This window comes from Xiphias gladius, chromosome 6 (assembly GCF_016859285.1).
Source record: "Xiphias gladius isolate SHS-SW01 ecotype Sanya breed wild chromosome 6, ASM1685928v1, whole genome shotgun sequence".
Taxonomy (NCBI): domain Eukaryota; kingdom Metazoa; phylum Chordata; class Actinopteri; order Istiophoriformes; family Xiphiidae; genus Xiphias; species Xiphias gladius.
Window position 1 is genome coordinate 7077090 of NC_053405.1, and position 24391 is coordinate 7101480.

The following is a 24391-nucleotide window of genomic DNA, read 5'->3' on the forward strand; positions in this document are numbered from 1 at the left end:
AATATGAACAGAAATATAGAAAGCCGGGAAAGGAAAAGAGAAGAAATGACAGCTGTGCACAAAAAGTCCTGGTTTGTGTAGATTTAGTGTATTGTAACATCTTTCGAGATTGTGGTATGATCACTGAGAAGAAGATCACAATGAAGAGGTTAAGGTCAGGTTTATTAACCTTGAAGGTACTGAACTTCCTAATGAACACCACGGACACATTCGCCGAAGACTTAACTATTGTATTTTCAACTTTTGGTATGGCAGTCAGCAGGCACTACCCCTTTGTGTTTTTCCTTTATTTACCATCATAATCCAGCTGCAACTGTGAAGGAAAAAGGTGCTGACAGACGTGTTTGTGTTAAGCGTGATTAAACTCAGGAACAAGCCTTGCTTTACAAATGCACATGACAACGAGATAGTTCACTTTGAGGATGCAGGGAACATTGTTTACTTGTCAGCATCTTTGGAGTGTCAAGGTTGATTGATCAAACAGTTCAGATGTAATCAGCAGCAGAGTCAGTGGCACAGGCTGTGTCTTGACTCTGATCTCAAGACTACACTGTATGCAACTGCCAAGGCTGTCATGATGCAATGCTGCGATCATGCCATAGGCCCGAAGGCATATTTATACAGAACAAGAGACATTTTACTAAATGAATGTGGTATGTGTTAGAGGGAAGGTGTATAATAGTTCACTCTTGGTCTTTGTAGAAGCTCTACCCTGCACAGCAACATCCTCAGTGTTTATGGAAGACAGCATGCACTAAAATTAACTTAAAGTTTGATTACTTATAGACAGTTTTTTGTCCAAATAATTGTCAGTGACAAATCATTGCTTATTAATGTTGGAAATTGTGGTTAGTTCATGTTAATGTGCATGAGTGCTGTTGTTTCTCATACTATATGTCTGTGTGAGTTTATAGTTAATGGCCTACGTCAGCCCAGTCAATCCAGGAAGTTGGAGAAACAGACAGCACTGCACAGTTTGTAATTCTCATAGACTGGACTTTACATCTCTGTAAAGTTATAATTGCAGCAATTATTTTATCTTTTCAGGGCTTGACAGTGGGAGCGTTTCACTCGCATTTGCAACTAAAAGTAGATCTGTGCAAGCTGTAAAATGTATTTAGGAGCATGTATGTGAATAAAAAAGTATTACAAAAATCAGCCCAAGCAGCCTCTACTTTTTTTTCAACAAAGAGGTTGATAACACAACAACGACGACGATGTGTTCAGTAAGCTGAACCAATGTTGTTACATGATCTACTTGTCAACGCAAAGTGCCCTCTAGACACCACTTTTTGTTTGGAAGGGCCTTCAGTAGAATAATTTTATCCCATGCTCGCTGTGGACCACTGGCTGAGCTCAAAGTGGGCCATATGACCTGCTTACAAAAGCTACTGGACCACTGATATCCTTTGTCTCTGAATGAACGGAGCAAATTTTGTTTGGTATTTAGATCTAAGAAGAACTCATTTTATTATAGAGGTGTTCCGTGTTCTGCTTATACAGTTTATACAATGTATATACAATTTCATTGCCCCCCTAAAATTCTTTATGCGTTTCTGAATTTTTCAACTTAGGAGCACATATGCTCCTTTGGAAATAAGTAAGCATCAAACCCGGCTTTTGTGACAACCATGAGGTAAACGGTAGAAATACGGCAATCACGTCACAAAGTAAGAAATGTATTACATTTATTTCTTCGGTGAATGCAGCACCTTGCTGGACCATGTCATGTTGTGTTGCAGCAAAAGTGGAACTAGGCTCAACTGTTTTGATGGACAACCCTGTGTTGTTTTGATGGAGCCCCCTGTGTTAGCACCCTTGTGAAATTGACAGACTGACTCCATTCAAATGAATGAGAGGGCTGTGTTTTTCGTGCAGGACTCATGTCCGTCTGAGGGCGTCCTTATGTTCTTCTGTATTTTAACAGAACGCGACAGGCGGACTAGAAGGCAGATAGACAGGAGGACAGGCTGGTAGACAGAGAGAGGTGGCAGACAGTAAAACATGTCTCCTTGTAAAAGTCTTGGGAAGCACATGGCTGATTCAAAACTTACTCTTAAGCCCATAGGCTAACTCATAAAGTAGAGGCAGAGGGAGGCTTGGAATCATTATGTGGTGGGAAGCTGAGGGCAGTGTGCGGTACTGTTGTTATGTCTCTGCTGTCTCAGCACAGTGTAGCAGACTTATTATACTACCGGTAATTGTTAACGTTATCAGACTTTAAGCCTATGAAGCAGGGCATGCCATTTGGTGTGTGCATTTGTCATGGAAAAAGACTGTAATTTGCTTTTGAGATTCTTTCATTGTAAGTATTCCCTGAAGGTGACAGTTTAAGTACTGAAGGTGGAGATCGATACATTAATCAAGTATTTTGTCTATGTAGGGAGAGGGCTGCAGAGAATTTTCTTACTACTGTTTTGCAATGAAGTAGCCTTTTTTCGATCTTTTGCAGCCAACATTGAAGCCCACAATAGAGCCCATAGACATTGGGTAATTTTGAGTCTAAGTAAAATTATTTGTAAGTTAAAATTTAAGACTCTCCTATCACACTCGATACAATATGTATCAAAACTTTGAACCAAATTAATACTTCAGGACCTTAAGTATTTATGTTCTTTTCTTTCATTTTCTATTGGCAATATGCTCTTATGCAAACCAGACTCAGATTACTGACATTAAAAATGACAGTCAAAGAGAGGAAGAAAGAGAGTGGGAGATCCTTCTTACTGAGTCTTGGCTGTAGTGCAGAGAAAGCCTGGCCCACAAATGGCAGTAGTATGAATGTGCAGGAATGTGGTGTGTTTATGGTATACATACATATAAATCTGCACATGTAGGTGTAGGCATAAGTGTGCATGTGTGGTTGTGCATTCAGTGCATACCTGTGATGTGCAAGGAGTGTAATTGTGAACAAAAATGGCACAATAAAAATATGTGTTTATTGTAAGCATGTATGATATGCGCAGCTATGGCATTAACTGATTCTAGAGCAACTATTTTCTTTAACATAACTACCTCCAAGTTATCTCCCTTTAGTTCACATTGCTGCCAAAAATTTAGCTGTCTTATGATTCATCGTAAATACTGATCTTTTGTTGTCAACAATACATATTAATGTTGTGCTCTCTCTCTCTCTCTCTGTCTGCATCTGTTCAGGGTCCCAACGGTCCACATGGAAATCCAGGACAGCCTGGACCACCCGGGCCCAAGGTGAGTGGCATTCACCCATGGTGGGAAGACTTAAACAGCTCCATGAGACTGTCAGACAGGGTTCTGGTTAGTATCTGTTGGTGTGGATGAGCTAGATGAATACCCTCAGGGCTGGAACAAGCACCACTGAGCTCAAGACACAGGCCAGGAATGGTCAATACTATATTCTACCCCCATACTCTTTCATTACAAAGATCCAACCTTGTGTTTTTGGTCAATAGAAGTGAACCTGGAAAAAGAGTGGCAATCAGTTGACAAAAGGTGAAGTGCTTCATTGCTACACCACAAGTGTTCTATGACTTCCCCTAATTATACACCAGTGCTCTTTTTGATCTTATTGGCAACAGTGCTTAGGACTTCTGATGAAAGATTTTTAACAGTGTTTTGCATTGATGCTGTGTCTTCTGCTGAGAAGGTCACACACACAACCTTTCTTTCAACATAATGCACAGTTCAGTCAGAGACAGTGGCATCAAGGAATTGACCATTTGTAGCAAATTTTTATATAGTTATTAAATAAATATTTAATAATCACACCCATGAACATTAAATCTTTGCTAAATCAACAATACAAAATACCACATAAGGACGAGGCTTTAATGTGTGACATTACTAGTCACACAGTTGTTAACAAGCCAACAATTTAATTGTGTGATTCTACTTTCTCATAGTTAGGACATGTTCAGTGTCTGTCAAAAGATGACATCACAAGTCTCCACAACATGCTTAGTCAAGATGCAAGGGTATATTATGGTTGCGTATATGGGTATTTTCACGCTCCAACTCTGTTTTACAGTGTTTTACACAAGTAACTACAGGTGTTGTGTATTGGGCTCTGAGCACTTCCTAACACTGTGACCTACAACTAAATACAGTGCCTGAGCACACACGCAGCGCTGGAGCTGCTGGTGCTCTGCTACCGTGCTGCTCATGCTATGCCTTCTCTTTAGTCATGGTGTTGTAAGTGTTTCTCAAGCATACACTGATGGTTAAGGCTGGTGGGGAACTAAGACATCCACAATTTGAAAAAAAGTTGAATGATAACTACCCCTGCAAATGAGTAGTAGCAAAAAACAAATGACCATTTATGGACATTTATGACACATTAAATTTTACAGAATTTTGAATGGGTAGTATTTTATGCAAATCCATGTTGGAATAGAAATGTGCACAGTTGCTTGTTTAACCATTATGGTGAAATGATGGACCTTTTCTTGGTGAAGCTTTTATGCTTTTCTGTGTGATAAGTTGATATTTGATTAAATCAGACTAAAATGTATTATTATATCGGATTTGTTTATTCTTTTAATTTAATTTCATATGTATTCTACTCAAGTGGAATTCCAGTTGAACTGCTGAGATAAACAATTTTGTTATGAAATTCAAGAAAATCTGAACAATTCCAGTCACATAGAACAATTGGAGCTTTAACCAGATGATTGAGTGTATAATGTTACTGTCTGCACCCAAAGTTAGTCTTTATTCATGCACTCTCATATTCATATAATTACATGTCTTAGAGGTGGTGATAAATATGATTGCACCATTGTTTATAATGACACAGTTGGCTTGATTTTGAAGTCATTATTGTGCAGTAAAGTGAAGATTTCAAAGAGGGTGAAAAGCCTGAGCTCTCTCCATTCTGCCTGAGGAAGTTTACTGTCATTGCACAGACTGGCCTACCAGTCACCAGTGAAAGATGGAACCAAAAGAGAGAGATGGCAATGCATCTAGCTTGAAGCCAAGTGTGTGCCTCCTTTCTGATTGAATTGTCTGTTTTTGTTAATTTGTACACCAGACTGTGTATAATCATATCGTTGCCTGCCTGTATATGTTTATTTTTCATTAATGTTCTGTATATATTTTTATTTAGTAGAAGAAGTTGAGATAGTGGCTATGTATTTCCCATTAACTATTAGTTAGCCAGTCATCACATACAAACCTTTAAACCTCTTCCAACTGCATATTCTAAAACAATCATACCACTAAACCAGTAAAAACCAGTGAACAGTATACATTTGATCAGTAAGTAAAAAGTAACTTAACACTTTTTGATGTTGGAGGAACAAAATGACAAAAGCAATCTTGCAAAGGTTAACCAAATCTCTTACAGCGTGCTAATGGCAAAAACAAAAGGCACATTTGTGTGTGCTTCAGGAGGGGTGGAGGGTTGTTTTTTTTATTTTTTATTTTTTTTAAATCAGTGTATCATTTTAAGTTTAATGTCGACATTAATACTTGCTCCTAACATCTAAAGTTTAAGAGTAGTATGCATATTTTAGGCCTGAACATGATCCAAACCTTCATTATGCACCTGAAATGTGCCTGACCCTTACCTGGATATATAAAGGCTCTCAGGTCTTACCAGGCTTGCGTCGGTTTGTAGACCTCTTCAGGAGGCATCTGCAGCTCATGTTGCTTGCCTTATAAGACCCTGTTTTTGTGATGTCACAGGGTCACTGAGTTGTTGTTTAAATTCTCTGCACTCCAAAAAGTGTAATCTTCTGTAGTTTAAATTTTTATCAAATGCCAAGTGGCATCAATTGCAGCAGAGAATGAAGCGTTGTTCCCTAAAGAGCCAATCTCTGCCACCCTGAATGCGTGCAAGTGGGATTAGACCTGACAGCCAAATGTAGGAAAGCATGATAATAATGAGCCAGTGTATCCAAGAACGGTTAAGCTGAGGGCAACTGAACTTGGATGTAGATATTTGAAGATGTTTTACCTCTCATCCAAGTGGCTTATTCAGTTCTTCAGTTCAGTTCTTCTTCAGAAATGAAGAAGCCTCTCTGATGAGGGGTTAAACTTCTTCAAGTATCTACAACCAAGTCTGTTTGCCCTTAGTTCAGCCCTTCTTGGAAAACCGTGCCCTGGATGACTGAGAATCTTCACAGACAATGAGCCAGTGTATCGTCACAGTGTAGAATAAAAGACTGGGGGAGAGATTGGGTGGTGCTTGGCCTATGACATATCCACCTGGATTGATGTTACCTTGGTTTTTACCACAGGGCATAATTGTGCAAGTCCTTGCCCATTAGCCATGAATAACTACATGTGAAGCAAACATCATATAAAAGAAAGAAAGCATTTTTAAATCCCTGGTAAGTTTTTCCCATTATGGGACCAGATGTAAAAGATACAGTGGTGCAACTAAGCAAGGATGTGGGTGGCCCCACGCAGACGGTTGTGGTGACTGTGTTCCTGACTGGCTACCACAGAGTGGCTGCATACACAGTGCAGTCAGTTATAGAATAATCATGCTATAGGAGCAGAAACAAAGGACAAATCGTTTGTCCTGTCTCCCTTCCTTTGTCGTTTGGTTTGAAACGTTTTTGCTTCTAAGTGGATCGCTTCTCGGTTGGAGTTGTAGTTCGTACATATGTAGTCAAGTCAAGTCAAAGTTTATTATAGCCTGATGTGACAAAATATGTCTCAAAGGGCTGTACATAAAACAAAACAACAATGAACACCATTAGCAAAGTACAAAAATGTAAGAAGTGAGATAAATTACATATGAAACACGATTTTAAAAAAAGCTATGTATATTTAGATATATATAGCTAATGATGAGGAAAATATATGAAAGTACTTTTCATGAATTATGATCTTTGCCTACCTCACCCCACACACATAGAGAGAGGAATGTCCTGTTTTCCCCCTGATTAGTCAAAGAGCATAGGAAGATAGATGGATTTGTTCTCTGTCACCTCTGACCTTGCTGGGACACTGTGCACATTTGGCTGAGAGCCTGTGATTGGCTATTATTAAATACAGAGTTGCCTGCTCACTCGTTCTTTCAGCCTGTACACCCACATTCGTGTGTACACATACAAAACCAACATCAGTGTATCTAATACCGTAGTGACGTGAATGAGTCATTCTCACAACCCAAAACCGTCTGTGGAGGTGGAATAGGGATTGAGAGACTCTTTGTCTCAATTTGGAAAACATGTACTCTTGGAATTTATTAGGACAAATACAAAGGAATATCGTCCCAGATGTTGAGCTTAGTTGACATTTCACAGTCTGAAATGGTGCGATGATGTGCTTGCAGGTATTAAAAGAGCCTTTCAATCTGCTTCATGCGCTGTTGACTTTTTTTCTCAAGCAGAAAGAAACACTGGTTTATTCTGTAGTAGAAGTTCTGCTTTCCCATCCCTGATGTCTCAATGGCTGTCAGTCAAAACTATGGAAATATAATGCTCAAAGTCCAAGGAGATTATACCTATTCGGAGCCTGTACGGACAACTATTGTATGCAAGAAGCTGCAGTGTATTTATAAAGAAAGAAACTGAAATTAGTAAACTATATGAACTAAAGAAAAGGCATGAGTGCAAGATGTAACTTTCCCTGGGTCTTCTTGAATTTCCGGCCATTTTAAGTCACTTTAAACTTTAAAAACAGGCTTAAGTATCCTTACCGTTCATAGATTTCAGTAAATTGTGTGTGTTATCGTAGTGGATGATGGAAAACTGCTCCCAGACTGGCTTCAAACTGCAACAGCTTAAAGTTAAGGATGAATAACGGAAATAAATCAGAAAGCAAAAGTGGCCTCTTCAAAGACAAAGTGACCTCACACATACTCACAGAGTCTGGTACTCCTTGCTGGTGTGGACGGTGCTTTCCAACACCGTGTTTTATTATTGCAGCACACACACATCCCTCTTTAAAGCCTATAGTGTCATTTATGGAACTGATCTAAAAACTATTGTCACCATAGACGGTAGAACAATATGGATGTGACATCTCTGACTTCACCCATAAATTTCTAATGGGACATTTTGAGGGTTGTAACTTTTATGCTTCTTGGTTGTTTGGAGCCACAATATCCTAAACACCAGAGGAGGATCTTGAGTTCAGTACAGATGAATATTGTTTTTGCATCTGGCATCTTACAACCATTAGAAGAACTGCATCTTAAGGAATCTGCACTTTGGCTTCTACATAAAGCCACAGCGGTTGCTGCTTGGTTATAGACTTAATATTATACAAGTTGCTATAAAAGCTCATTATCATATTGATACTGTGAGATTATTGAAACAGATTCACTGCATTTTTATGTTGTGAATTACCTGGTTTTGTTTTGTGAAAGGCCTGGCTTACTTGATGGTTTAAAGGGAGCATCGTCTGTTTTGCAACAGGAAATAACAAATTTAGGGAAAGAGCAGCCTAGTTTCTTAGAAAGGGAAAACATGTAAATTCATTCTACTTATTTAACTTTCTTACTCACAGTATTTGTTCTTCTCAAAATCAAAATCTGACCTAGCAGATTTTTTTTTTATTCATGATTAGTGGTTATTTAAATAAAACAACAAGCTCTAATGATGACATTACTTGTAGCCAATGTTTTATTTCATATGAAGGATATTCATGACTACATTCAGAAATGATTTAATAGAAAAAATAATAAATAACACAAGAGGTTGAACTCTTTTTAAATAACCATAATTTGTAAAAACCGGTGCTACCAGTAAGTGATAGATTAGAAATAAATTTGTGTTGCTTAAGATATCCTAACCCTTTGACCCTGTTTCTATTTTAGGGTTCAAAGGGAGACCCTGGACTGTCTCCAGGCCAGGCTCCACCAGGAGAGAAGGTAAGAAATCTGCCTCCAGTCTCTCTGTCTGGCTTCCTGTCACTCTTTGCTCCTTTCTGTGGTTCTCCCAGGTCCTCATGTGTTCTTTTTTTCTCTTTTCCTCTTGGCATTTTATGAATGTATCTTTCGTCTGTTCCCCGTCTGTCACAAAGCCTTTACTCCTTTGACAGTGATACTTCTCTTGAGACATTTTACCTGAGCTGATACTAATGCTTCTGATCTTCACAGCATCAGTGCTATATATCAATTCACTTAGTATCTGCTCACTGATTGCTTTTTTTCTCGGCTGTGGATTTCATTTACCAGCAATTGGAGCAAAATATTCCGAAAAGGATCCTAAAATGTTGGTTCAAATCAAACAGTATAAATATTTATAGTGAGTAATAAAAACTGTTTGAAAATTCTGAATATGATGAGTCATTAACAACTCCATTCTTTCTAATTTGTGGTTGATGAAAAGCAGATTTTTAAATTTGATCTAATAAAATTTTTTCTGTACAGATTTGTTTGTGCTTTATCAATGAGGTTGAGAGTCTGGTTTTCATTATCCCAATTAAATCATATAGCAACTTCCTCTAAACCCTCTTTCCACATTTCTGACTTATTCTGTTATCACTGATTTGTCTCTGTCACCACAGCTGGTCTCTCTTACTCTCTCTCTCCATCCTTTTCTCTTTTTCTTCCAAACAGCATCAAAGTAATGATTTTCCTGAGAAGCACTGCTAAATATCCCCTTTCAAGTTTAATTGCACTGTGCACTCATTGAAATCCCATAAGAAAAACAGTCCTGGTAAAATTGTTCCCTCAGATCCTTTTTGGGAAAGCCGGATTAATTTTAAATTTCATTTAAAACCAAGCATATTTGGTGTGTCCATGAAATATTTATCCAACTTCATCCTGTTGTCATCCCCACAAATGATTGCAGACCTCTTATCGCTCTTCTACTTTTGTCATTGCATCTTTATACCTTTCTTTCTTTCTTTCTTTCTTTCTTTCTTTCTTTCATCCTCTCAATTCATATCTTATCTAATTTTTCATAATAGCCAAATATTAATATTGGTCATAAGCAGTTTGAGTAAGACATCTTTAATATAAAAAGAATGTTGACACTGTCTGAAGTAAAAAAGCAGATTTAAAATATATCCATCCCACTCACCTGTGGAAAATCCACAACTTTTTCTGCTTCAGATAAACATTAGATAAACATTTACAGGGATCCTAAATATTTTGAAATGTTGCCCTGTCGTTCATTAGTCGTTTGAGTTAAAAAAAAAAACGATTAAAGAGCTTTTTGTGCTGGAAAATTTAGATTGATTCACTGTTAAGTAATTTGTAATAAATTGCATCTGTGGTAACTGTAAGAGACCTAAAGCAAAGGGATGAATTTCCTTGCATAACATACTATTATAAATTTTACAACTCATTCTTGTTATAATGAATTTGTAAAGCTTTTGCAATGGAATCAACAGATTGCATTTTGCAAATATTTGCATTACTGTCTTAATCTGTTTATTGATGGTGTGCATTACATTCCACTCTTGTCTTATGTTACTCTCTTTCATTTGTTCAATAGGGTGACAGAGGTCCACCAGGTCTGCCTGGGCCAGATGGATTTCCAGGGCTACCGGTAGGATTTAATGTGTTAAACTGCTTGTGTTTAAACTAGCAGAAGGCTTAGAAGACTTAGAATCTGTCAGAAGCCATTTTTGTATGATGTGACCAAATAATTCAGTATGCTGTTGTACATGTTTTTAAGAAATCTATGAAATCTACCAAATTGCTGGTTATATTATACTTTTAAAGCAGCATTTCACCTTTTTACATTTAAAACAGCACATAACCGTAGTCTTTAAATCCTCTGTATTTTGGTGAGGCAACGGAGGTATTGCACACATATTAGTTGTTCATACAAATTAAAGGTTGAATTAAGAGTTAATTTTAAGAGTGAAGAGCATGCATACAAACACAAACATAGGTACAGACACACTTGTGCATTTGTGCATGCACACACACACACACACACACACACATACACACACACACACACACACACGACACGCACACGCGTGCACACACACTATATCAGTGTTCCCACTTTGTCCTCCCGCAACTGTTAGCCAGACATTAGCTGAGGCCTCAACAGCCCCTTAATGTGGTCAGTATTAGGTTACTTGGTAAGGGACAGCCAACAGCCCACCTTGCTCTCTGCCTGCCTTCAGTTTTTCTGGCTGTCTTTATCATGATAGAAAAAAATATGTCGATATATCTATCACCTTTTGTTGCTAAATTTTCTTTTAAGCTTCATTTGTTTACCTCACACTATTTTCTTCACTATTTTTGCATACCTCAGTCTCTGCATACACAGTATCTTACTGTGTTGCTGCCCTTCTCAGCTGGAGCCTCAGAGCTGGCTTTTAGGATGTTTTGGTCTCTCGCTTAAACCTGATAGGCTTTGAGGTCAAGGTCAAAGGTCATCCAAAGAGGAAAGGCACCCTGCCCAGGATCAGGGGGTCAATGACATGCACAATATCCCATACCTCCTCAGGTCAGCAGTCGTCATGCCTAAAAGAGAATTTCATGGACGCTGCTATCAATAAAATGAAGGACACTGGCATTCTTCCAATGTCCGCCAGTGTGCACATATTCATACACACATGCTCATTCCCTGTACCTGTTAACGTAGCCATGTGGGCAGCAAGGTGACCTCCTATGTCAGATGTCTGTCTGTTAAATTCTGTTCTGTATCAAAAAGGCCACATCTTCACTTTCAGTAACAGAAATGCTAAACACAGCAACAGCAATGTGTCCTTATGATCAAGACAATGGATGCTCTAGAGTGTCAATATAAGTCTATGTCTATGTAGTTGTCCAGGTAGCCTCTTATTGAAGCTCTTAGTCTGGTCTCCACATAGCTGTCCACCACCTTTCCTCCCAGGAGGCCATCCCAGTGTTTGCAGTAGTTGAACCTAATATATCTAGCACATGAACTGTACACCATCAAGTATTTTCAGAGGAAATGACTGGCTCAGGGCCTATGCACTTTACTCCCAAGTGGGCCTTTTATTGAGTGTGAATGTTCACGTGTCACAACCTTGGAAGCATATGACGGATTCAGTGTTAGCGTTCAAGAAGGTCTCTCTCTTACTGCCCCAAAAAGATACTGACCTGGCCCTCACCCTGTGTTTTTGAGTTGTAAACATCTGTTGTTGATAATCACGTAAAAGGGAAAAATAAGGGGCTTAAGAGTAGAAAAGCTCTGATTTACTGATCAATAAATCCTCTTTTGTTGACAAAGAAGTGCTTGTTTAACTAAATATGGGATTTGGCTGTAGCACAAAATTGACTGTGGATTAGAATGAGCCAACTATTCATCAAAGATCACTTTAAGGATCACTGTATTACTTTTTCCAAATTAATTTGTTTTGGAAAGTTTTTATGTTTTAAATGCGTCAGTTTCTTTTTACATAAACCTCACCTATACTGTACTCTACAAAAGAGCCATGGTTTTATACATTTGGTGAGGACCCAAAATGGGTCATGGACTACAAAGCACAAATGGAATAATGTGGTTTTAATGAGCAATCTTCTCTGAAATTGAGACTGGAACATTGAAACACACATCACACACTGTACTATCACCCGCTGTACTTCCTTAACAAAATCCCATCTAATGCACACACATAACCAACGTAAAAGGAAGAAAAAACCATATCAATTTTAATACTGACCATCAAACACATTTGACATGAATCCCATGCATGCATGGGCATTTTCAGTAAGAATTAGCCTTGGAACTTTAGAGTGGTACCAAAATGCTGCCCGCAGGTAAGAGGATACAGAATATTCCTAGATCCCTTATCATCCCTAAGGTATCTCATCAGTTCCTCAATCAAATGAATCGCCAGCAGCCCCTTTTGAAGTGATTTTGATTGATTGTTTTATTTTCTACATTTATAACCATGCTGGTGGCCTGGCTCTAGGGAAGGCAATGTCGGTTGGTTGATCGGTTGGTTGGTCCACTACTTTGGTCCAGAATGAAATATTTCAATAACTATCACGTGGATTGCTGTGTAACTTTGTACAGACATTCATTTTCCCTAGAGGATGAATCCTGTTGACTTTGGTGATCCCCTGACTTTTCCTCTAGCACCACCAGCAGATGTTGTGCAAAAGTAATGACAACTAATGGATGGATTGCCATGATGCCTAATGACTTCAGTGATCCTCTGACTTTTTCTCATGCGCCACCATGAGGTGTTGTGATGACATTTGGTGCGGATATTCATGATGAATTGTAATCACTTTGGCAATCCCTTGACTATTCATGAAGTGCCATCATCAAGTCAAAAATTTAATTTGACCAATACTTTGTGTATTATCTGACCTAATGTCATTACCATCAGTCTTAGCTGTACTTTGTGTTTTATGATGTTAGCGTGCTAACATTCTAAACTAAGATGGTGAACATGGTAAACATACCTGCAAAACATGAACATGTTAGCAGTGTCATTGTGAGCAGGTTAACATGCTGACTTTAGCATTTAGCTCAAAGTACCGCTGTGCCTAAGTACATCCTCACAGAGCCACTAGCATGGCTGTAGACTCTTAGTGATGTTCATTTCTATGGTGTTTTTGGTTGAATTATACTAAAAATACATTGTTTTATTCCATTTTCAAGGGTCCTAAAGGTTATACAGGGCCACCCGGACTGCCAGGAGAACAAGTAAGTAGTTATGCGTTTGTGTGTGTAAACAAGAGAAAAGTTCAATATTGCCAGTAGTTCTCATTAGCACTGAGGGGACGTGTTTGCCAAATAACAAAACCCTTTAAATTGAGGTTTGGAGACGCATTCTGCGATAGTTGCACTGGTGCTTGTGTTCTGTGTCACAGTGTTCATACATACACAAATATTCATACACAAACAGGATAAGTCCATATACTGTACATACACACAGCTGGGCCTGTGTGCGTCACCAGGCAATTACATCAGTCCTTCAGCTGTCCCCTCTCATCAGCAGTTCTTTTTATTATCCATTTATCCCCCTGTCTTTGATGGAAAAAATTTTCACCTCGTCAAAATGCTAAATGTTAACGAGCCTCATTACACAGGCCCTATACACGCGTCCAAATCAGAAGGCTCTAAGCATTGAGGTTTATGGGAAAAGGGAGGCATTAATTTCTGTAATCCAAGGGATTAATTTAATACCAGTTACAGTCCTATATTCCTTTAAATGATAGAATCAGAGAGATCCTGTGCCACTGCCTTTGTTTTATTTATTTGTAACCATAAACTTTCATAAAACTTTCGAAGACGAAGTTTGTCCTCAGTGACTTAAAAATTTAGTTTTCTTTGTAACGGTGCCATTTTACAAACCAGCGATAATTTCCACCACAAATTTCTACAGCAGTCTATGAAAACCAATTTAAAGGGCAATTAGAAAATTCTATTATTACTGCAACCAATGTTTGTTTTAAATTGTGCTGGATAATGGCATCAGCAGAATGCTTAAAGTTTAAAGTATCATTTTAAAAGTGGGCTGAAAGAACAGCAGAGTGAGCCAGTGAGGGAGGGATAGGTTGGAGGGGTGCAGAAAGGTACAGTTAATAGACGGGGTTGTCTTGGTGGAGGTTGTCCGGAATGAACAGTGCTTGTTTTATTCCTCAGTTGGCAATGCTGGTAGAGGTGTATGTTTCTCTTCTTTCACTTTATCCATCCATCTAATCTCCCTATTCACCTCTTCACCCTCTCTTTCTTTCTCTCTCTCTCCCTCTTAACTGCAGGGCATACCAGGACCTCCTGGGGAAGCTGGGGCTGCAGGTTACCCTGGCAGGCAGGTGCAGTGAAAAATGCAAAAATACGCTTCCTGTTCCTCCATCGATCCTCTGAGATTCTTCATTGCTCTACTGAGAACTCCACAGCGAATACACAGAAAAATAATGATAACTGCATGATGCACATGGCTTTCTGCTTTCCTGTACACATTTCTTAATCTATTTTAGATTTTGAATAAAGTGGTAAACAATTGCTATTTCCTCTGTATTGAAAATATAGTTTACAATTAAATGCAATTTAAAATGAAATACATAAATTAATGAAATTGGTTTCCTGATGTTTTTTCATATGTGCAGTTTGTGGACTTAAAGCTGTGAGGATGAGGAAATATAAAGTGCAATTTGAACTATAAAATTGTATTTTTGTTTAGCGGTCTGTCAATCAGACCTGCTTCATTTCTCTTACCAGTCTATTGTCTTATTGTCAAGTCTGATATGTTTAGGTTTGCATCACCATGTGAAATCACTGAGCTGTACTGTGACAATAGTTCCTCCTTATCAGTCTTTGCTTTGTTGCAGGGCTCAGCTGGGCCACAAGGTAACCCAGGGCCTAAAGGTGTCCGTGTAAGTACAACTAGCTCTCTGCTCTCCTTCAGCCCTTTTTTTCCCTCGGCAGCGTTGGGTTGAACACTTCATTTCCTGAAAGGATTAGGACAGTGTCAGGCCTTCAGCCTTGCTCCAAAGAGACTGCTTAGGATCTGAGTTGAATTTCTGTCATACTGTCTGATGGAGACATACCTTTTGATGGGAAAATGCTTGTGGGGGCTCAGGGTTGTCTCTATGAAGGCTGACTGGTTCCTGTTAGTATGGTTCATTCCTCAGCAAGCAGGAATACAAAAATATGAGAACAGAGGAAAGAGAAGAGGATAGAAGACAAACAGATGGGGGTATGAATTTGAGAAAACAGAGGGAATGGGATCAAATGAGCTAGTGAGAGAAGGGACTTAAGTGGAACGTTGCACCTCATAGAAATAGGATAGCTGGGATTGCTATGTCAGACTGAGGCAGGCACTGGGAGAAAGAGCCACAAAGAGAGTGCACTGATAAGGTCTGAGTGTGAGAGAGAAAAGAAAGAAAGGGTGGGTCAGTGTTGCATAAATGACTCACACATACCAACTGCATCCTATTCCAACTGACATAAATACTTGATGTCAAGGTAATGGTAAAAAAGAAAAAAAAATATCATGTCCAGAATGACAGTAACTGCATGCAACTGTTTGTTATCTTTAAAAAGGGCAGCTTCTAACGGCTTTCATATCTGTTATTATGGTGGCTGTCATAGCTACATTTTGGATGTATGTTAGCCTATAGTGTACAAAAAATATGATATAATAGTCCTATTGTAATATCTGGCACATTAGCAGATATTTGAGCAACTCATGTATCTGCAATGAGTTTCATGTGTTGGATTCATTTAGTGCATGTGCTTCATAAAGCTAATGCAAATACCCCAGGATGGTGGGAAGTTCCATATGGAAAAATTGAAGCTGCAACCATCTGAATGACGCTGTCTGTGTATAGGAGGTGTAAGAAAGAGAAAGCAATCTCACTTTCTAACTGCCTCTAAAATTGTATTGATTTATGGGCTCAGACTTTGAGGTATGGACACAGATCCTACTCAAAAACTGCGGCAAATAACTCCAATGCATACACTCTTGATGAGGACACCATCATGTACAACTATTTAAGATACAACCGTAATGTTAGCGGACTCACTCCAGATTTTGACTGTGGCCCCATTGCATTTGGCTTCATCAACGAATGTAGAGAGTGTGTATGGACAGAATAACTCATAGCAGACCAGCCAGTGGCACCAAATATTTCACCAGAATTTCCCTCTGGATATATCAGGTTCAGGGTCAGAGACGTTTCAGAATGCATGTAGAAGGCAAACTCCTTTGACAGCATGATCTGATTTTTACCCCACTAGCAGGGCGTAAGGTTAGCGATATCGATTTCATTTGCTCTGACCAGACCAAGATATGCTGTGTAAAGTGCTGTGATATGGTATCATTGATCATTGCTTCCAAATAATTTGGGTGACCAGCCTAAACCTATTTCCAGCACCATCATCAGGCCAAAGTTTCCACCTGTATAAAATATTGATTGATAATGGCACAGAAGTATTTCTTGTTCTGCTGCTCTTTGACATCAATCATATCACTGTTATGTGATCGCAAACATTTACAAGCAATGTACAGTGTTCGTGCTAGAACTGATTTATTCAATATCAGTTTGAATAGTATTTTGGTGAGATTGTCCAAATGAAATTCAGTATCACACTGATAAATATGTGTTTTGTGTTTTTTGGTAACGGTCAGGCAATGTTGTGATATGACATATTGCTAATTTCCAGGGTTTCATTGGGCCCCCTGGTGTTGCTGGGCCACCAGGGCTGGAGGGCGAGAAAGTGAGTGATGTTTGTTTATATTAAGTACACACCTTTTTAATCACAATTGCTGTGTTCTTGGATGCATTTTCATTCCCAGTACTATTCTTATTTATCTCTGATAAATCCTCTACTTCTTGTCTTTCCCATCCATCTTTCTCCTTCCTTGTCGCATACTAATTATATCACTGACTGAGGTTTGTTAGGTGCCAACTTCCAGGATTTTTTTTTTTTTTTTAGTGATTTGCACTTATTAACATTTTGCAGTCAGCTCTGTTCTAGTATATCTTGATTTACAGTCCAAAAGTCTGAGACCACTTTCCCACTATATGTCAGAAAATCTTTTTGCTCAGTCATTTGTTAATTTTTCTGTTCTTTTTTGAGGCTAATGGACTAAATACAGCTTTAAAATGATTAGGTTACAGGAAAAAATGTGAGGAAAATGTATCATTTTTATTCGGGCTTTGCCTGAATGACGTCACTCATTCCGTCTTTCTTGTGAGAGTCCAGTCTCAAGGAAATCTTGATCTTAATGGCTATGTTATGGCTTGCTGCACGTCAGTTTGGTTTGTGCCAAGGTTACTGTTATTTCAACTGTGATGAAACAATTTTTGAATCCTGGCATACTTACTACTCTTCTTTATCCTGTAGAAATTTCTTAATTTTAGCCTTGTTTAAACAGCACCATGACATGTTCCAGATTTCAGTTATTAATCCACTTGTTTTCTTTTCTAGGGCATTCCTGGTCCTACTGGAAAACCTGGAGTCAAAGGAAGACATGTAATAATATATCAATTGTGATTTCTGCCATAGTTCGTATTTGCTTCGTAAGATAAAAATATATACCTTTGTCATCTGTCAATGCCTATGGGGTGCCATCTGCAGGCATGAATGAATGCGTTATAGCGTCTGAAAATCAGGGGGTTGCAAAATCTGGTGGAATTTTACCTATCACAAAAAGTATACAATATATCCTCTTAAAATAGCAGTATTTGACTTCTACGAAAGCCCCAAGGACCTCAAAGGGACATTCGTTTGTATGCTGCATCTATTTTGAATGTGCTAAACCAGCACGACATTGAGAGCCAATTTTTATCATTGCAGATGAGAGGAATAACTCCTTTAGAGAATTAAACACTATTCGAGATGTGGAGAATAGGACAATTTTTTAAAGGGCATGCATTTTGGTCCTAAAATGCTAAAGTTTTTCCAGGGTGGCACTGAAAAAAAATTACAGTTAGATTAAGATAGAGACAAATGGAATGTCTAGATTGGGCCCTCACACTGTGAAAAGTTATGTTCTAAAAACAAGCCTTAGCTTCTCTGTGTTGAAGTTGCCAAATGGGCAGGCAGCCCAGTGTCTGTTTTATCCGAAGGGTTTTATGTGGAACACTGAGCGATGTCTGGCTAACTGGATCAAAGTCTGTGGCCCAAGGGCTGTTGTAAGCCAGTCCACAAGCTCACCAATACACTAGCTAATCTTGCTTCATTAAATAAGCATTATTTTCACACTATGTCAGTGCAAATTTGATCTTGATCAACAACTTGGAGAAAGGGCATCTAACATCCTACAGCATAAGTAAAGTAAAGATGGGATGTCATGCAAAGCAGAAAATGTCGATTAAGTAACAAGAAAGTAAGAAAGGGAGAAATTAAAAGCAAAATTAACTACTGTTCATTCACCTGGTATGGGGGTGCCACATACTCCAAATTGAGGGCATAACTAGAAGTTGCTGCCCTTACTTTCTTAAATTGAATGTGGATGTACTTCCCTTGCAGGGTATGGTGGGTGATGCAGGGGAGAGGGGGCCTCCTGGTCCTGATGGCAATGAGGTGAGAACTCTTGTCGTCATCCCGGTGTTTTCAATTGTCCTCTTATTTGTCTTATACTTTACATCTCTACCTGCAATTTTACTTTTCTCTCCTTCGTCTCCTTCGTCTGGGTCTCCCTTCATGTCACCTGTCCTCTCTCATCAGTCACTATGTGTACAAATGCACTGTAGTCAGCTGATTCCCACATAAGTTTACTCAAATTCATAAGCTAATAAGATGTGACTGTTTCGTGTATGTTAAGGCCTTTTATCACCACTTCCAAAATGTATATTTAATGCAAAAACACAAACAAAACATAAACCTTTCTTATCAAGTAACATTTTTTTTAAGAAAAATTTTGCATTCAGTTGGCATCACAGAGAATTGACAGAAACTGTTATTGTCTATTAAAGCATACAACTTTATCAGTAGGTCTCATAATATTCAGTTATAGTGTACAGGAGGATACACATAAATTAGCCTCACATTAGTGATAATTTCACGTTTTTCTTCAGTGAGCGACCTTGATTAGTTACTTTTTAGGTTCCAGACATAAATATGTTGAGATGCTATGTCATCCAGGAGGTTAGCACATGAAAACATAGTTACACTGACAGTATTTCCACTGTAGCCCTGGTAATAAGAAATGCACATTACTGTAAGTGTCCTGTCCTGTGTACTTAGGATGTTGCTGTGATGTTTCACAGGGGCCTGTTGGTGGGACTGGCATTAGCGGCTTTCCTGGTCTAAGAGTGAGTATCAGTTTTGCAATGTTATGATTTTCATTAATGTGTTATATTTCCCATGCCTAATAGGCACTGTGTTTAACCTGTCATTTATTTGGCTCACAGTTCTACTTCCGTCTCTCCTTGTACTCGTTTTCAAGATTGCTTGTCTGTCCGTCTTTCTTTCTACTTGTCTGTCTCTAGTTGTTAGATTGGGATTTGGATGATGGATAGCAAGATGTGCTTTATTGCTACATGAATGATGAATGTGAATTTTTTATGCAGCCAGCTATTTTTTGCCTATGTAGCACTTAAACTGGCATGGCTGCACGTTATGTGTCCCTGTTGCTGCTTACTCCATGGGCACGACAGTGTCAAAAAAGTCCAAAAGTTCAAAACAGTAGTGAAACAGAAAGTGCAGCTGAGAGGTAAAAAGAAAGTGGAATAATTCAACTGCGAGTTGGACAGATGTCCCACATGTATAGTAAGGCAAGTGTTCAAAGAATACAGATTGGATGTTAAAGTGTTACAGCAGTACCACTGGTGATATGACATCTAATATTACTTGCGTCAAGCTCATGATTGCCATCATGTTATTTTTCTCTAATCTCGACCAATCACTAACCTTTCTCCATCTTTAACTAAGTAAAATTACTGGTAGCAAACTTAACAAATTCAGTTTTCTTATCCAGTCTGCCTTAGTAACTGACAGTAGTAACTGCTGACTCCCCATGTACAAAAATGGGTCTACATAAAGACATGGGCATTTAGACATTTTTTTTGTCAGCAGATCAGATACTGTAAGTAGAAATAAACACAGTGAGTTATTTGGTGAAAACTGCCTTACAGCTTGGAAGGACATTAAACCTCCAAACAAGCCAGACATGTCACCACAGTAGGGCAACACCTTTTATTGTGCCTATTCTGGGCATCCGCAACAGTCAATCCATTCCTGCATCATGGGCTCTGACCACAGTTGTACATGTAGGGTACAATGAGGGCACTGCAAATATATGGAAATTCTGGTGCACATCAAAAGTCAATATTTGAAATTTTAGAAAAGAACAGTTTCTAGCTGCCAAAGAAAAGTCATTCACAACTCTTTCAGTCAGTTTAAGTAATCATCCAGTTTGTGGGTTTTGAAAAAAAATCCCTCACAGGCCTTAAATGTTACCAGCATAACCACCAGGGAAGATCATTATTTCTGTCTTATTTCTGTTCTGAAAAAAAATCTAGATGGTCAAAGACCTTTTTACTGTGGAATGGGCAACTGTTACAAAGTCTGAGTTGATAGAGGCCTATAGACATTCCCATTTTCATGTTAGCAAAATAGATACAACTGTATGTGGCACCTTTCCTGTGCCATCATTTGAAGCTTCATTTCCACTGCTTTGCTGTCCTCATAACATGGGGATTTATTGGGGTGTTTGAAGGGTCACTCTGTGTGGTGCTGGACACATCTGGATGGATAGGGTTTCCTTAACCTCCACCTCAGCTACTGGCTGTAAGTCAACTTTACTACTGACACAGTCAGACATCAAACATGCAGACACTGTCTTTAAGTTTTTGTTTTTACTTAAACAAGGTTATTATCACAGATAGGGTAACACGTGTACCAAAGCTATGAAGTAAACCCCATATGAATTTTTCACTGCATCTGAATATTTCAGTTTCTTTGATTGTGTCATTTCAGAGTTGCAGACTAACATGGCCCAACTTATGTAATGGATCATAGCACTATGTGTCGCTGTAAAACTTGGCAGCAATATTTTCAAAAGCAAATCATTATTACTCCAGCTTAACTAAAAAAGAAGTAGGGGAAGTGACACAGATGTGTACATATGGATATACAAATGGTTTTGACACTCCAGGTACTGAAACTGGGCAGGATTTGATGCAGCACCACTGGTGCCTTACAGTCACAATGCACACACCATGCTACTGATTACACTTCATTTCTCCTTGAGTACTTTTCAGTTTTCACTTTGGGTGTTGGACTTCGAAATTCACTGAGCCTCATCAGGATCAAACCCACATCCTCAAAAGTTTAAAGCATTTCTCTAACACATATCAGAGACACTTGAGCTCTATTTGAGTCCTTAAGTCCTTCATCTGGATGTTGGTCATCAAAGTTTAACAGGATTGAACCTATAACCTTAAAACTTCAGAGCAATCTTCTAACACTCTGAGCCATTTGGTCAGACACTTTTGAATTTTAATTCTTAGAGCATTTGAGTTTTTGGGTTTTGGACATCAGAATTCAGTGAGGCTAATAATGATCAAACCCACGTCCTCAAAACCTCCGAGCACTCCTCTAACACCCTGAGCTAGTTGTAAAGTTGGACACATGACCAATATTTGTGAGAGCCTTCGATTGTTTACTTCAGGTGTTATACATCTAAATTTAGTGATTAACACAAGGATCGGACCCTTTACCTCAGAATTTCTCAATAGGCCTCTGACTCCTTGATCCCGTTGGTCAGGGTCATTCGTGTAGTTTTAGACCTTTTGTGTCTGTCGTCTGGAAGTCAGACATCAAAATTCAATACGTTACCTGAGGATTGAACCCACAAACTCAAAATTTCAAAACAGTCCTCTAACACCCTGAACAAATTGGTCAGAAATTGAGAAATACATACACTGAGCTGATTTCTTTGAGCCTTTGATTCTTCACTTTGGCTGTTGGTATTCCAAGCACTCCTCTAACATGCTGGGCTTTTTAGTGAAGTTCTGTTTCACTCTTTGTCTTAGAGCTTTTGACTATTTCCTTTGGGTGCTGTCCAAAGAAAAAGTTGTGACCACCTTTGGCAGGTCATGGTAGCAAACTGGAAAGGCAATGGACTAACAGGACCATTCAGAAGTTTTGAGGTTGTGGGTTTGATCCTCAGGCAAACTGTTGTACTGTTTAACAAGTCCCACAACCAGAGGAAAGACTCAAATGCTATAAAAAATAGAACAAGCTATGCTACTGAAATAGCTCAGGGAGTTAGGAGACTTTAGTAGCTTTTGGGATTATTCCCCTGTGAGTTGCTTTGAATTGTCTTTGGAAGTCCAATGTCAGACAGAAAAAGTCAAAATCTTTAAGAAATAGCGCTCCAGAGTCTCTGTTCAAATAGCTGTAAGAGGACTACCCTGGAGTTTTGAGCTCTTGGGTTCGATCCTGAGGATCAGCAGTGAATTTTGAAGTCCAGCACCTAAAGTAAACATTTAAAGGCTCTAGGAAAGATGGATCAAGTACTGACCAAATCGCTCATGGTGTTAGAGGACTGCTTGGGAGACGTGAGTTTCATCCTGATGAGGCTCATTGAATTATAAAGTCCAATACCCAAAATGAAGACTGAAAAGCGCTCAGAGAGAAGCTCCCAGTGTGAAGAGGATTTGGTGGGTTTGTTGGTGACCGTAAGGCAACAGTGGTGCAGTTTCTGGTTCAAATTTTGACCCTTGTTAGTACCTGGAGCCCGAAAACCACTCATGCTTCAGACGGTGCCACCCCTACTGACTTCTAGTGATAGAAGAAGGGGTTTATGCGTCGGAAAACCATGAGTGGTTAACAATTTGCTGCGAAATGGAACAGACTTCTTAGAGGGGAGTGTGTATATATAGACACAAAGTGTATTTTTACTAAATGTAGCAATCCACCATGTGCTGTGTCTCTGCATTGCATTGACCCTGTATTGTATCTCCTTACCGCTGCTGCCCATGTGGGCGTGTGCCTACATTGCCCCTGCGCTGTGTATCCACACTGCCACTGCCACTACAGGTCTCCATGAAGGAAATTCATAGAGCTGATGATACGATCATGATTTCCATGTACTGCAAAAATGATTTATTATGTACATGGCCAATCCTGTAAAAAAACCTCATATCTCCAAAATGTTTGAGATGAAGAAAATTTGTTTATATTGCAGATCATGTATTACTCATGGTTTTTCAGAAACTACATAATTATATAGACATTTATACAAAAATTACCCAAAAAATAATCAGAAACACAGAAATTAATTAATAATAATTAAAGCTGATGTAGGGGTTACTTGTCTTTATATCAACAAATTATTGCCAGTAAGTACTTTTGAGTAATCATACAGGAGAGCCAAAATACTTACACCTCCTTAATCCAGTCTTTGATGTAATTCATATTCAATTTTCAAGCTGAGTGATTTTGACAGAAGATCTCACAAAGAACTTTAATTTGACATCTAAAACTCATTTTCACTTCCCAGTGTCAATCACACCCTTGTGGCTTTAGTCGTGCTCACTCACTTATTGAAAGGCAGTTACACAAAGGTAGACCTTTAGTTAAGTAATCAGAAAGAGAGCAGAAACAGAGCAGCAAGTGTTCGTTCTGGTATGCACTTGATGTCTTCGCCAGTGTGTGACTCAACAAAATGTGATGCAGCCAGACACTCTTTCACAGCCAGAATGAAAAACAAAAAGGTGAGGTGGAGACAAAAATAATTTGAAATTTTACAGGGTTTGTGTGTGCGTGCGTGCGTGCGTGTTACAGCTTTACCACTCTTCAGCCGATTTTTGATAATATCACATGGTGTGGTGAGGCCCGTATGTACATTAATGTACTTTCCCCACTGCCATGTTCCATTTCAAGTTTATGATATAGTATATAATACACTTGGTAATGAGGCATTTTATATTTGATGGGATCTTCTGAGGCTTCAGAGGTTGTGATGAAACAACATGCACGCAATGCAACAATCTGTTTTTTGTTAAGTCTTTAATCCCTTGTCATCCCGTGTGCCTGGGAGATAATGTTTTTGGATGATCTCTAACCACCTGGAAGTCAGGCTACATCTTGACAGCGGTTTGAGC

General features: G+C 38.8%; 1 protein-coding gene across 1 annotated transcript in view; it reads left to right on the top strand.

The window, feature by feature from the left end:
* Positions 1-24391, top strand: part of LOC120790680 (collagen alpha-1(XXIV) chain) — a 95408-nt gene that overhangs the window by 22670 nt on the left and 48347 nt on the right. Inside the window, exons 5-14 of the mRNA XM_040128465.1 lie at positions 3157-3210; positions 8753-8806; positions 10380-10433; positions 13485-13529; positions 14588-14641; positions 15158-15202; positions 16995-17048; positions 17763-17807; positions 18807-18860; positions 19547-19591. Coding sequence (XP_039984399.1) covers positions 3157-3210; positions 8753-8806; positions 10380-10433; positions 13485-13529; positions 14588-14641; positions 15158-15202; positions 16995-17048; positions 17763-17807; positions 18807-18860; positions 19547-19591 — 504 coding nt within the window. The remainder of the gene's footprint in view (positions 1-3156; positions 3211-8752; positions 8807-10379; positions 10434-13484; positions 13530-14587; positions 14642-15157; positions 15203-16994; positions 17049-17762; positions 17808-18806; positions 18861-19546; positions 19592-24391) is intronic.